This window comes from Rousettus aegyptiacus, unplaced genomic scaffold (genome assembly GCF_014176215.1).
Source record: "Rousettus aegyptiacus isolate mRouAeg1 unplaced genomic scaffold, mRouAeg1.p scaffold_m13_p_13, whole genome shotgun sequence".
Classification (NCBI taxonomy): domain Eukaryota; kingdom Metazoa; phylum Chordata; class Mammalia; order Chiroptera; family Pteropodidae; genus Rousettus; species Rousettus aegyptiacus.
The window spans coordinates 9,109,462-9,123,222 of NW_023416288.1; the positions used below are offsets into that span (position 1 = coordinate 9,109,462).

The 13,761-nt window shown below is 33.5% G+C and overlaps 1 protein-coding gene across 7 annotated transcripts in view; it reads right to left on the bottom strand.

Annotated features, from left to right (window-relative positions):
* Positions 1-13,761, bottom strand: part of CACNA2D1 (calcium voltage-gated channel auxiliary subunit alpha2delta 1) — a 449,625-nt gene that overhangs the window by 355,126 nt on the left and 80,738 nt on the right. For all 7 annotated transcript variants that reach the window (XM_016127273.2, XM_016127276.2, XM_016127274.2 and 4 more), the window contains exon 2: positions 12,191-12,272. In XM_016127273.2, coding sequence (XP_015982759.1) covers positions 12,191-12,272 — 82 coding nt within the window. The remainder of the gene's footprint in view (positions 1-12,190; positions 12,273-13,761) is intronic.

A 13,761-nucleotide genomic window follows, 5' to 3' on the forward strand; every position in this document is an offset into this window, starting at 1 on the left:
AGAAGTTTTCCCATACTCATCTGAATTTTTGAATTTTGACCTTGCAGGTTTTCATTCGAACTAGCCAAGGCACAAAAATTTAGTCATATAAAACACCCATATTTAGTTTCATCCAGAATTCATGCACATGACTGGATTGCTTGTGCTTTCTGCTCAGGGGCAGATTAAGCTCTGTTGTAAAGATCCAGGTTATCCACGATGAACGCCATCCCACCGAAGGCTCTCTCTTTCATTTCAGCCTAAGATGACATCCAGGAACATGAACTCATGAATAGATTAATTGATCGGGATACAAACAGATAAACGTCAACATCACTTTAATTGATCCAGATATTTAATTCTTTGCAGAAAAACCAATATAATTAATTGGTGTGCAAGGCAGTTACGCTTTCAACCATTAATATGTTATTCGTTTCTGTATGAAGTCTAACCTCCTTCTTGTGGTATAGAGACTACAATACCATTCAGGGTTGGCGGAGATTAGTTCTGGATGCACAATCCGTACTTCGCATTATGTACTGCAGATATGTCATTTATTAAGCACTACCTACATATGCCAGACACCTTATAGGTGCTTTAAAGAATAAAACAGTTATTAATCAAAAGAAGCAATTTAGCTCAAGTATATACATAAGTATCCTCTCAAGTATATATGATATTCTCTCAAATTTCGTTTCCAAAGTAATTTTTAAATGCTTAGAAAATAAAAACAAAAAAGATCTAGCTTGCAAATAAATTTTTATAAATTGGAATCAAAAAAGCTCTATTCTCAATCTTCAACATAAATATTGTTCTGTCCTTTTTTACATATAAAACCACATTTGCAATGTCTTCTTAGTAATAAAAATTAATTAAAACCGTGTAACTGCCCCACCAAAAGAAGTACCTCTTGCTTCTGGTTTTAAAGAATACAATATTATTTGTTGTTGCATAAAGTATTGTGAAGGCTCTCAAAAAATCTCCTGGTAAAGGTTTAATAAACAACTTTCAGAGTAGAAAGTTTCACATGAATTTTTAAGATTAAATGATCTATTTCATAATGTATAGACATTTATAATATTTTCTGCCATTAAAATAAACCACACTTCTATAGTATTAAACATGCTAACACATGACTTTTTAAATAGAAACTTAAGTATCTTTTCATTTCTTTAAAAAAAAAAAATTACTTGCTGTAGCATTTTATCCAACATCTTTTCTGAAAGAAAAACATCATGGTGGGAACAATATGATTTTTTGGCACGAGACAGAGCTCTATTCAAATTACATGTCAACTCCTCATGTGCTGCGTGACAATGGCTTCTATTTCTTCTGCTAGAGAGAATACAACACATAAAGAGAATCCAAGGCAGGATGTTTTTTCCTACTGACTGATAAACGAATATGCTTTAATTTTTCAGTGGTTCAAGCCCTCTCCCTGACATCCTTGACACAAGCTTTGACAAAAGAATACTTATCATCTGTACATTCATTCTTTCTTACAATCTCAATTAACTGGTTTTAATGTACTTTCACTATTACATTGACAGACCAAGTTTTGCAGTAATGACAACAGAGAATTTGGTTTCCCTACCTTTTTCACTGAAAACCTCTAAGTCTTTTTGTTCTAATTAAGTCCAGAGTGTCAAGATAATCTTCAGAACAATACACTTAAAAATAACCACACATGCAATATCTAAAAGGTAACATCACTCATTAATATAATTGCTTCATGAACATAACTAAAGAAATGTTTCAGGTATCATAATACTTGGTATTATGCCATGGAATTATGTCATGAAATAATACAGATACCTTAGAGATGCTTACTAAAAGCTGGATAGGCTTCCAAGCTTTGGATGACCTAGAAGATTATACTAGAAGATTAACAATCACTTTCCAGCAGCTACTCTATACCACTGAGGAGTTTCACATACATTATATCCTTTACTCACTTTAAGAAACCTAAAAAAAAAAAAAAAAAAAAAAAAAAAACCACATTCAATTAACTATTGCATTAGTGGGAACACTGGGATTCAGGCTTTGGAATATCAGAACCGCAGAAGGTGAAATGGTAACATGGTATGTTTAGAGAAAGTGAATCTGCAATGCCACTCTACCAGAAATCTCCTTTGGCTTCAGCAAGATATGAGGAAACAGAAAAGCCCCTTGGGACCACCAAGAAAGACAGCTGAGAATTAAGGATCAGAATGTCTGCTAGGAGACTGCCTCAATGCAGGACCAAAGGGATCCCTATGCAGAGATTGAGGGATGGACAGTGGAAAACAGAGGTACAGCAAAAAGGTGATAGTGAAAACCACTCAGAGATGAGGGTCCTTATGCAGGCTGAGGAAATTGGCCAAGATTTTAGAAGCAATCACACTGAATATCTATGATAAGTGAACAGAGAAGAGCAAATACACTAGATTTTCTGTCACATAGGTTTCCCCTTGCACCCAGAAGCCAAGAAGCAAAGTCAAGAACATTACAGAATACTGAAAGGGAGGAGGAACTTGAAATTTATTAAATTTATCAAATTTATTAAATTCATTACAAAAGGCTCTTTTGAATTGAAAGAAACTAACCTTGAAATGGTCACACTAAGGTTTCTCCTATCCTGGAAGAGAGAATGGCAGCTCATGAGTAAATTTAGTTTCCCAAAGGGAAACTCAGTCAAATTTATGCATATTAAGGCTTAAATATATAAATTTTGACAACTCCCTCCTTCAGTACTTGTACATTTACTTCCCTCCCATGAAACATCTTGGACAAGTCATCAAGATCTCTGCCATACCCACAGCCATCTTTCTGAGGGACATTTCCCCTCTGGCAGTCCCTGATGAAAGAGGAGCCCAAGGAGTGTCCTTCTAAATGGGTAGCAATATTCTAATACATGACCTTGCCCTTGGCCCCTGCCTAAGTGTATCAGGCCATACCAGATACAGGATCAGCTATCTTCTGAATCAATGGTCAGTAAGGAGCCAAGTACATCAGATGTGTATAAACAATAATACGTTAAACCAATCAGATTTTCTCACCAGCTAGATGGACTGACAGCAGAAATAGAAGCAGAAGTGAGAAGACTAGAGGGAGAACAGTATTCAAACACTGAGTGACAGAGTGATGACTATGGTAAGCAGAATAATGGCCTCCCAAAGACAGCCTCCTCCTAATCCCCAGGAACTACAAATATATTGTTACATGGCAAAGGAGAACTGAGTTTGCAGATGGAATTAAGTTTTGAGAATCAGGTAAACTGAAAGAGAGTATTCTGGGTTGTGTTCTTGAGTCCAGTGTAATCACGAGGTCTTTAAAAGTAGAAGAGGAAGATATCACTATGGAAAATAAAATAAAATCAGAGAGATGGTAGCATGAGATAAAAGTTTCAAGAGGACGGAGATTTTTCCCTGTTTTGCCCACTGGGGCAGCCCGATAGCACATAATACAGCGCCTATACATAGCAGGCACTCAATAAATATCCATGGCATGAATCAGTGAATGGACAGTGAGACTGATTACTGCATTGGTCTTTGCTAGGAATGGGAATGTTGACATCTGACGAGTTCTTCCTTTTATTTTAAAATCGATATTTATTTTGAACCTAAAAAAATAACAAGGTTATGTAAGGTGGTATGCAGCTACATAATAGAATATAAATACAACAGCTGAATGAATGATGATTAAATTAGAGTAAGTACACAAAATAGGGTAATGATCAAGAGGAAGATTATTAATGTTCCAAAGAAAAAGTATAAAAAATTACACTATCAAGATTCAGAAGAAAGTAAAATTACATGGGTTATAATAGTCAGCAAGATGGATTACAGCCACACTTTGGAATAATTGTGAATAAGGGAAGTAAAAAAATTAGAATATGTGTGACACAAGATACTAGTAGAAAATAAAGACTGAAAAGCTAATTGTGATATTTTATGGAGAGCTATAAAATACTGAGTATTGGTTTGTACTTTATTATGTAGTCAGCTCTAAGCTATTTTAGACTGATAATACAGAACTTCTAGTGCCTATTTCAGCAATTAGTACATATGAAGAATTCAAAATATAACGTGGGCTTATTTATTATAAGCAGCATTCAAATATATACTACACACATACAATTTTACACATATATACATCCACATACATACATGTACATATACACATATAACTGGTCATGTTCTCAAACTTTTAGTGCATACTTTTCCGATGAAACTACATCAATCTGGCATTCTAATAGTAAACTCAAGAGTTTGATAATACTTTCCCTAGTCCTTCTTCCTATTTTGTACAATATACCTTATTAGTTGGGACGGTGTCACATTTCAAATGGGACATTACCTTTAGGCAGAATATTTAGGAACAGTAAAGTTAGAAATAATAATCTTCCACCCCATATACTGCTACCTGCCCTTGTTCCTATTAACAAGAATTTGATGGTGACACTTTTGAGCAATATAGTAAGGATGCAAGAGCAAACAGAACAAGTGAAAATCATAAACATGTAAACATGCCTATTCACTTTCCCCATACTACACATGAGAACAGGTGAAAACATTTAATCAGAAATCTAAGTGAAATACTGGGCATGATTCTTGGAATAAAGAAACTTTAGCTATAACAAAAACTGAGGTGAGCATGAAAGAGTCATAGCAAGAATTTTTCAGTTTTAGTGTTGGAAACATTTCACACGTATGGTAAGTTACAAGTTTATCTTTAAGAATACTTAGAATTAAAACAAGAGAGATATTAAAATATGTATAAGAAGCTACCTACTTTTTTTTTTAATTCTGGAGATAATAACCTAGTCTCTTTCCCTTTGCATATCTGGAACTATATATGAATTGATTATGTATTTCGAACAGAAATTCATGTGCAAATAAAAGATCACACTATATGCTATTAAAACTAAATTAAAAAATAATTAACCATAGGCCGAGTGAGCTGCTTGTTTAATGTCCCTTACTCCAAATGCCCTAAAATCATTTCACTACTAACAAAAAGAATTTAAAAAACCCTACAGTTTAACTTGCCCTTAACCATCTTAGTAGCAAATGGCTTTTTCTAAAGTAAAACTGTTACCTATCAATGCTGATATATGATTTTATAAATTTATGTTAATAAATAAATGTATTATTGCCTCAAATTCTTCAGACTTCCTAGAGCCATTTTTGAACCTCAGCAATACTGACATTTTTACCAGATCATTCTTTGTTGTGGGGCAATGTCCTGTGCATTGCAGGGTGTTTAGCAGTATCCGTGGCCTCTATACACTAGATGCCAGTAGCATTCGGCCTTCACCTAACACATACCCAGCTGTGACCATCATAAATGTTTCCAACCACTGACAGATATCTCTTGGGAGACAAAACTACCCCTGGTTAAGAACCACAGCTCTCTATACAAAGACATTAAAGATGTTCTCAGAAAGAAAGAAAAAAAGCTATATGTTGCATATTGAGAGTGAGCAGTAGCAAATATGGTCTTTTATGCCATTCATCTTCATTTTGGAGAAGCTAATACTTGGCTACTTCACTTTCATGAATTTTTAGCTTCCCTGTCCTTGGTGCAGCTCACAGACAAGAAGAGAGCACAAACACGACATATCATCTTCCCTGTAGTTAGTATTACCAAGCCATTAGAGAGTGTTATTTGGAGAAATGATAAATAATAATTTATCCCTCAAATACTAGTATAACTTAAGAAAGTGTTAATTATTGACTAATAATAGAACGAGTTGGTAAGGTAAAAAAGAAAGCATTTTAATAGTCTTTGTTTGTGAACCAACAGGATTTCACTCAAAAACCTTTAAATAAAACATCGAAAGTCACCATATGGTTAGAAATATCCCCCCAAAATTTTACTTTATTTAATATCTTTGAAAATGAATATATATATAAACAGCTTCTTACTGTAACTCTCTAGTAGATGGGTAAAGAGATGTACCGATAGTACATTCTGCGGTCAAAATAGATTTCTCTCTACTTGGGGGTGGAGGATGTGTTTTTTTCCCTAAAACAATGATAATCCCAAGCTGCCCACAGAATTATGGCAAATGATTTAGCTACATTTCATCGTTGAAGGAAGTAAGGCAACTGAACAAAACCAAAATATGTAAAATAAATAAGCTATTTTGAAAAGTAATTATATTACAGTATTTTTATAGTTATATTACATTTAAAAGTAATATAAAGCAATATTTTAAAGAGTTATAAGCATTTAACTTTTTCATACTATCTATTTTTGTGTTCACATTTCATTTTATATTCTCTTTTACTTCTCCAACATTTCTGTGAGGAACAGAGAGTGTTACTATCTACCTCACCTAACAAGCAGGTAAAGGGAAACCTGTCATCCAGCTACCTAGCAGGATTCATGAGAGAAGAAAAAGATTCCCACCCTTGTTGTCGTTACATCTCACTGATCCCCTAGTCAGAATCACCAATGATTAATTATATTCTGCTTTAGAGTATCTTCTTTAGCAAATAAATTACTACATGAAACTCTCTACCACACAGAAAATGAATATTCTATGTACATAAGATAACGTGACTACAATGTCAAAGAAAAAGCATCAGTCCGTGAACCCCATGAGTTACTAATTCTTTACTCAAAACGCTTATGTAAATATACCTTAATTAAGAGACTGAACGCTCAATATTTAGACACGTTTCACATTTACATCTTTGAGAGTACATTGAAATATGAAGGTACTGATTTCAACAACTTTAACTTATAAAATCACAATGGTGAATCAATGCCAGAAAGTTCTATGATGATGCCATTGCAGAATGATTTTACCTTCAAAACTAAACTTCCAAGTAAAAAAAGTTCTCACAAACTTTTTTAAATGTTTGCATGTTCTAACCTAAATGTTAGAAATCCAGACAAAATTTCCACTTAAGAAGAAAGCCTTATAACAAGAAGGTGGCATGCCTCATTTGAACTCTTTTAGATAACTAAAAGAATATAAAATCTCTATTATAAAAATGTTTGTATTCCATTACCATATTTCATTATCAAAAGATACAACAGTGTTGGAATTGAAAGAGAAGAGACGTATGGAGCAATGTCACATAATATAGGTGAAGCTTTCAAAATGAATATATTGTTAACACTATAAGAATACATAGACACAAGATGAGCCTAGGAAGCTAACGAAGCATCCAGAAAAGCTGTAGGAAAGACTTGACATTATATCTAGGAGGGGACATTATACCTAGGAGGGGAAAGTAGTAGGGAAGAAAATGCAGCCGAGAGGCCTGGGATTAGTGTAATGTCCAAAGGCTGTAAAAGTTTATGTCTTCAGCCATGGAGAGCAGAAGACACAGAGCAAGTCAGACCTTAACTGTGCCTGAGCCCCAGGGTTAAGCCTAAGGTGAGGCAAATGAGGCACCAAGGGCACAAAATTTCAGGAGCTACTCACTCACTCAGTAGGTTGTGCAAGTTTAGACCCTCAGAGCGAGTTCCTCCTTTAACTGTGCACCCTTAGCACATTGTTTGCCTCCCCTCAGTCCAGGTTCTGCGGGGCCCCTGACTGGAAAAGAGAAAGAGAGAGGGAGAAAGAAACCTATTTTTTCAAAATACAGCCTTCACACCTGCTTCTTAATACCAAATATGTTCTGCTTAGAGATTAGGGACTTACTATGGACTTAAACAACCAAATGTAAATGATAATTAGCAAGCCCTTCTTTTATAATAAAGAGGAGGTGATGAGAAAGTCTTGGATTCCTAAAGAGAAAAGGGGAGGTGAGAAGAAAATACTGTGCAAAGGAGGCGACAAAACGCTCCATGACTCTACTGTGCTTACACTGTTGTGGTTTGCTGTCACCAGGGCAGGGTCAATCAAATGAAGCAACTAACTTTTCTAGCATATTTGCTGAGTTTTGTTTTCATGTAATATAACTTTTTGTAGACTCAGAAACCTATTTTATAGAAAAGACAAACAGTAGTTTCTATTCATCTAAAATGTTTTTAGAAAACATTTTTGTGAAGCAAATTCTCATTACTATAGAACCCATTCCTTTAGAATATCTGATAATTTCGATATTGGTCAAAATTTAGGTGCATATTTAGTAAGACATATTTACCAACAAATTAAATGAAAAAAAAATGGTTGCTAGCCACTTTCATAAACTCAAAAATACTGTTGTCAAGAACATTAAGAACACTTTATTTTTTAAAATGTTATCTGTCCGTTAATACATGATTAGCCTCTCCATTTTTCAGCGTGTGTTTAAAACAAACTGTCTTTTTAAATGTTCTACAATCAGATTGTTTGAAATGCATGTGTGTTTCAGAATCCAGAAATCATTTTTCTCTTTTATATTGATATATTACTCTTTAAAATATATAAATACAGCTTTCATTTGTGTTAATACGTCTTTAACACATTTTTAAATATATCTCTTGTAAGGATAATATTCAAACAATACAAATCAGTGGAAAACTGTTAGTTGTCCTCCACTGTCTGTTTTCGCCCTTCCATTGTGATACAGTTGGCATGTGGCTGTTCAGATCACAACTCCATTTTTCTAACTCTTTTCTAGTTGGATATGGCCATGTGAATAAGTCACAACCACTGGAATGTGAGCAAAATGTCTAACCCTAAAAGCAACTGGGCATCTGCTCCTCTAGTCTCTTTCCCTGTCCAGAATGGCTGGGAAATAACGGTAACTGCAAGAATCGCTCCAGGCCCAAGAATGGAAGTGACATGCTAAAGACAAAGGAGTCAACGTGCTGACCCTACACTGGTCACCTCTAGACTGTGACATGAGAGAACGATACACAGTATTTATCCTTTTGTTACATTGGCTCAGTCTGTACCCCGACTAGCACACAAAAGAATGATCTTTGTTGAGTTCTGATTACAGGTCGATAAATATTTTATATAGATTATATTATCAATCTCAACAACTCCATGAGATGAAAGATCTTGGCCAGACCACAAAGCTATTAATTGGGAGAAAATATGTGTATTTTCTTTAGGTGGAAAACCATGAAGACAAAATTCACAAAAACAATTTTCTATACTTTTCTTAGCAATAGTTTCAATAGACATACACACAAAACCTTTCTGTGCATGCCAACAATAATGGAAGGTTTTAAATTCTGCATGTAAATTTACATTTTACAATTTCTTTCTACACTCATTTTTTAAAGGCATTCAAATAGAAATGTTCATGAGTGGATAACTGGTAGCAGAGTCTTGCCTTCTTCTAATTTTATCTTTTAAATAAAAGGTTAACCAGATATGTTAACCTTACACCTAATCACAGATCCACTTACTTTCTCAAGATACAAGTTGCAATATAACAAGGTAAAATATTAACATATAGTCTAAAGCATAACATGATTTTTTTTTAATTGTGGAGTTACATCCATTTTAGTATTTGTGTACCCTAGGGGAAAAAAAATGATAACCTCGCAATTGCTTAATGCATATTAAAAATGATGACGTTCACTTCATAAGATTGTCCTGAGAATTAATACGGTAATGCACATAAAGGGCTTAGTACAGCGCCTAAACTAATGAAAAGAAAAATGACGTTCCCATAGTGGAAATCAGTTGTACTTAAGAAGTTCTAATATATTAAATTCACTAAGAAAAAATATAACACATTATCTCTTTGCCCTAATTTTGTTTTCTTTCTTCCCTCAATTATTTAATCTACTTCGTGGCCAAGCATATGCACTTAATGGACATATTATCTTCCAATAAATGATTAGGTAATGGAATATTTCATTAAGATATCTTTTTACTCAAATGTATCAGGGTAATAGTACTACTTAAGTCTATTAACACTTGATCTTTTAACAGAAGATAGGTAGGTAACCTTGGCAAAATCTCTCACTGTAAAGGTAAAGTACTGAATTTATCCAAAAATATGTATCAACCATCCCTGAGCTAATATTTTGATGCCATAAAGCAATTTTCTTTAACTTGCAAAGATGTCTTATTTTAGCTGTGTTGCCTCATTAGAGCTGCTTCTGAGTGTTCAAGTAAAACGTCAGTTCCATCCTGCAAAACCAGTGAAAATCATTATTAAATAATTTCGGAAGAATCATCATTTCCAAAAAACTGCATTTCAATCCAGGAACCTGATAAGTTCTACAATTTATTCAACTTTTGGGTGCTCACTTTGGCAGCACATATATTAAAAAAAAATCTTTTGATCCTCACCGTGTATCCAACACCCCCACACTCAACTCAGAGTTTACTCTCAACTGTGGCATCCATCAATCAGTCTCCACTTTAAGTGCTCAGGCCAAAAAGAAACATACCACTTTGGCTCTCATCATGAACTCTCTCTCTAGCAAAAGGAAGAGTAGTATATGGGTCATTTATCTACATAAAATGACACTTTTCATGTACCCTAATAGTTACATTATCTTTCCAATAATGAATTATGTTCTACCTATCTCCCTCCTTTGTCACTTAACATCTAATTCTTTTAATTGCATCTTTTTCTTTCACTCTAATTAGTATTTATCTCATAAACAATAAAAAAAAAATCATGGGAATTTTCTTTCATCCTGTCCATTCTGTTACCCTAATTCAGACATTTATTCATTTGACAATATTTACACTCCTCTTAGTCATCTATACTTCATAAAGCATAGTGAAAATCGGGTGTGACCTTTTATGCTTAACGATTCAGGAAAAAAGCAGAATCGGCAATAGAGGGTTCACTCTTCACACCAAAAGCAAAAATGAGGTCAGCCAAGAAAGTGGTTTTTGAGGCTGAAGAAACACTGGAGGAGTGAAGGAGAGCTCCCAAGAGTAGCTTATTTTAAATCTCGGTCTGTCAATAAAGAGAGTCATATAACTTCTAACCAGAATCTGTCCATTCTCATTTCTTTTTTCTCATTCTACAAACTCCATCACTTTCATAGACACTCACATATTATCTTACATGCTTTCATATTCTTATGTACTTTCCCACAATAAATCATTGTAGATCCCAACCAACAGCTTCTAAGATCGTTTAAGCATCTGTGTACCCATATAATGGAGATTTTTGATTGGCAGACTATCTGTTCTCTGAGGAGAGGAACTGTGTCTCTGTCAACCCTTGGTAGTCTGCACAGTGCCTGGGACATATGTGTTGACTAGAATTAAATTTGTCATTGCTATTCACAAGAACACCTTTCATTTTCAAATGTATTCCTTATCACGCAGATATTTAACTTTGTTCAACATACTCTTGGATTGAAAGCTATAACTGTTTTATAAACAGTTTCTGAAATAACTTTTTAAAGAATTTACTTAATAAGGTTTCTTTATGAATTTCTATTAATGTATAAGGTAACCATACATCCCAGTTTCTCCCAGAGAGGAATATTCACATACAAATATGCATATATCGGGCATGAAACCACTTTTATACCATTTCACCTCATTGACCCATCACTTACTTTTTTGGAAAAGTAAAAGGCCTCGCTGCATCACTAAACCAAGATGACAGTACTTTCAAATTGTTACATTACTTACATTGAAATGGAAGAAGTGAGACTCTAAAGAAATGACATTTAATTTTTAATAAATCTTACAAAACCTGTAATGCAAATGTTCTTACCCAAGTAAAATAATCTATTTAAGAAACTATATAAATATTTAATATATTTCTATCATTTTCAAAAATCATTTGAGTGACTTTCATAGTCATTTCATAAACCATCAGAAAAAAACATATTTTACAGTGACTCCTTTAGTTGCACCAAAATTTTTACTACCCATCTCAATGACTCACTCTAGTCTCTAGACATGACTGTAAACACATTTCAACTCTTTTTAAAAATAAAATCTACCCTCAAGGATGAAGAAGTGTTCCCACTGAGGACACTCAAAAGAATCCATCACAGTATTTAGTCATCACTATGTGTGAGATTAGGAAATAGTCTGAAGAATAGAAACGTGACACCCCAATTTGAATTCTGTGGGGGTCTAGGTATCACAAGGATTCATCTAAGTGAGAGCTCTATAGAAACTGTAAAGTGTGATAAAAAAAAAAAAGCTTCATTCATTGCTAGGGACGGTGTTTCTTTTTTCGCAATAACTAGCAGTACCAAGGGTCTTTTTCAGAACTTCATTACCAGATCCATAGGAAAAATCATATCCTATTTATCATATAGAAACACAGATTCCTAGGAGATAAAACTGCATTCTAATTAAAGAAAAAACTACTACTAAGTTTCTTTGGGTTCTACTCACATCAACAAGCTGGTTGACTCCACTTGCTGTTTTCGCCAGTGTAACGAGGTCTTCTTGCATCTTATCCACCCATGACTTGATACTGCAGAAATTAGAGAAAAGAACATTCTATTATATCTCTGACAAATTAAGGCCACAGATATTTTATATCCGTGCTGCAGATAATTCATTAAATTGCCTTTAAATCTTTATTCTCCCTCCTAGATCTCATTATATCTACCTTCTCATCCCACCTTTAGTGTAAAACTTCTTAGAATATTGAAATACCCCCAAATCAAAAAGAGAAAAATGGCATGGCTGTCTTTTCTTATATAAGAATAAACATTTGTTTAATTTTTTCTGAACTCCCCATTTAAAATACGTAAATTAATATTCTAATCTAAATATTCTTTAGCTTACAAGTCTTCTGAATATAATATTAAGGGTGTGCTAAGTGTAAAACATTTTTTAAAATTCAAGAAAATATAAAAAATATTTTTACAAGTATCATAATTTCATTACCCAGGGATAACCACTCAATGTTTGATGCATTCTCATCTAGTCTTTTAAAGTTATTATTATGGTTGAAAGCATATTATGTAAAATTTATGTATCTTTTTTTTTCCTGAGGTCATATGATAAATATCCCCTTTCCATTACAAGTATCTTATAAACATTTTATTTTAATGGCCGCTTTATATTCCATTATCTCTACATCCCATAATATACTTGACCATCCTTTTTAAAAAAGATATTTAGGATATCATCGGCTTTTACCCACTACAAATTACACTGCAACAAATATCTCAGTGCTTAAAGTATTTCATATCCTTAGCTAGATTCAGATTTAGAATGACTGGATCAAAGTCTAAGTTTTAAAGCAACAGTTTTGAACACTAAAATTATGATTGAAGGATTTACTTTCAAATCCTTTTCAGGTACATCCTTCAGATTAATGCAATGGAGGTCTTAAAATACAAGTTATGGATGTTGGGACATTTTTAAAAAATCTCAATCAATGGTCTATCTTACTTTTTCCTGGCATTAGAGACATTAATAAATACCACACAATATTTCTCATTTGAATCAATATAATTTAATTTGTAATCTCTTCAGATATTTAATTTATTCATCCTCATGCTGTAAAAAGTCTATATTCATTTTCTGCCAATATAAATATAAGAAAGCACTGGTAAGCAGGATAAATGATTTATATTTGAACTTGAAATTCTCTCTACATAATATGATGTTTACATCTATCTGTTGCTTATTTATCCTACTTCTTTGGATTTTATTAGTACTAAAATTTTTTCCCTCCTTTAACAGACCACCTGCAAAAGTGGTGTAGAAAAGTGCTGCTTTTTAAAGGAAAATAAACTCTGTAGTTCCAAAGTGCTGGGATAGTGGATATTTAACTATATTTGTCTTCTTTTCCTTAGCTAAGAGTTTCAATAGTACTATGAGGTCGCCAATTTTTTTATGATAAATTTAAATGTAATAAAATAAAAAATTAAATGTGGAAAAAAAACTATAACATGGAAAAGGAATTTAAATGAGGCATAGGAGAACATATTAAAAAATGAGCTGATAAA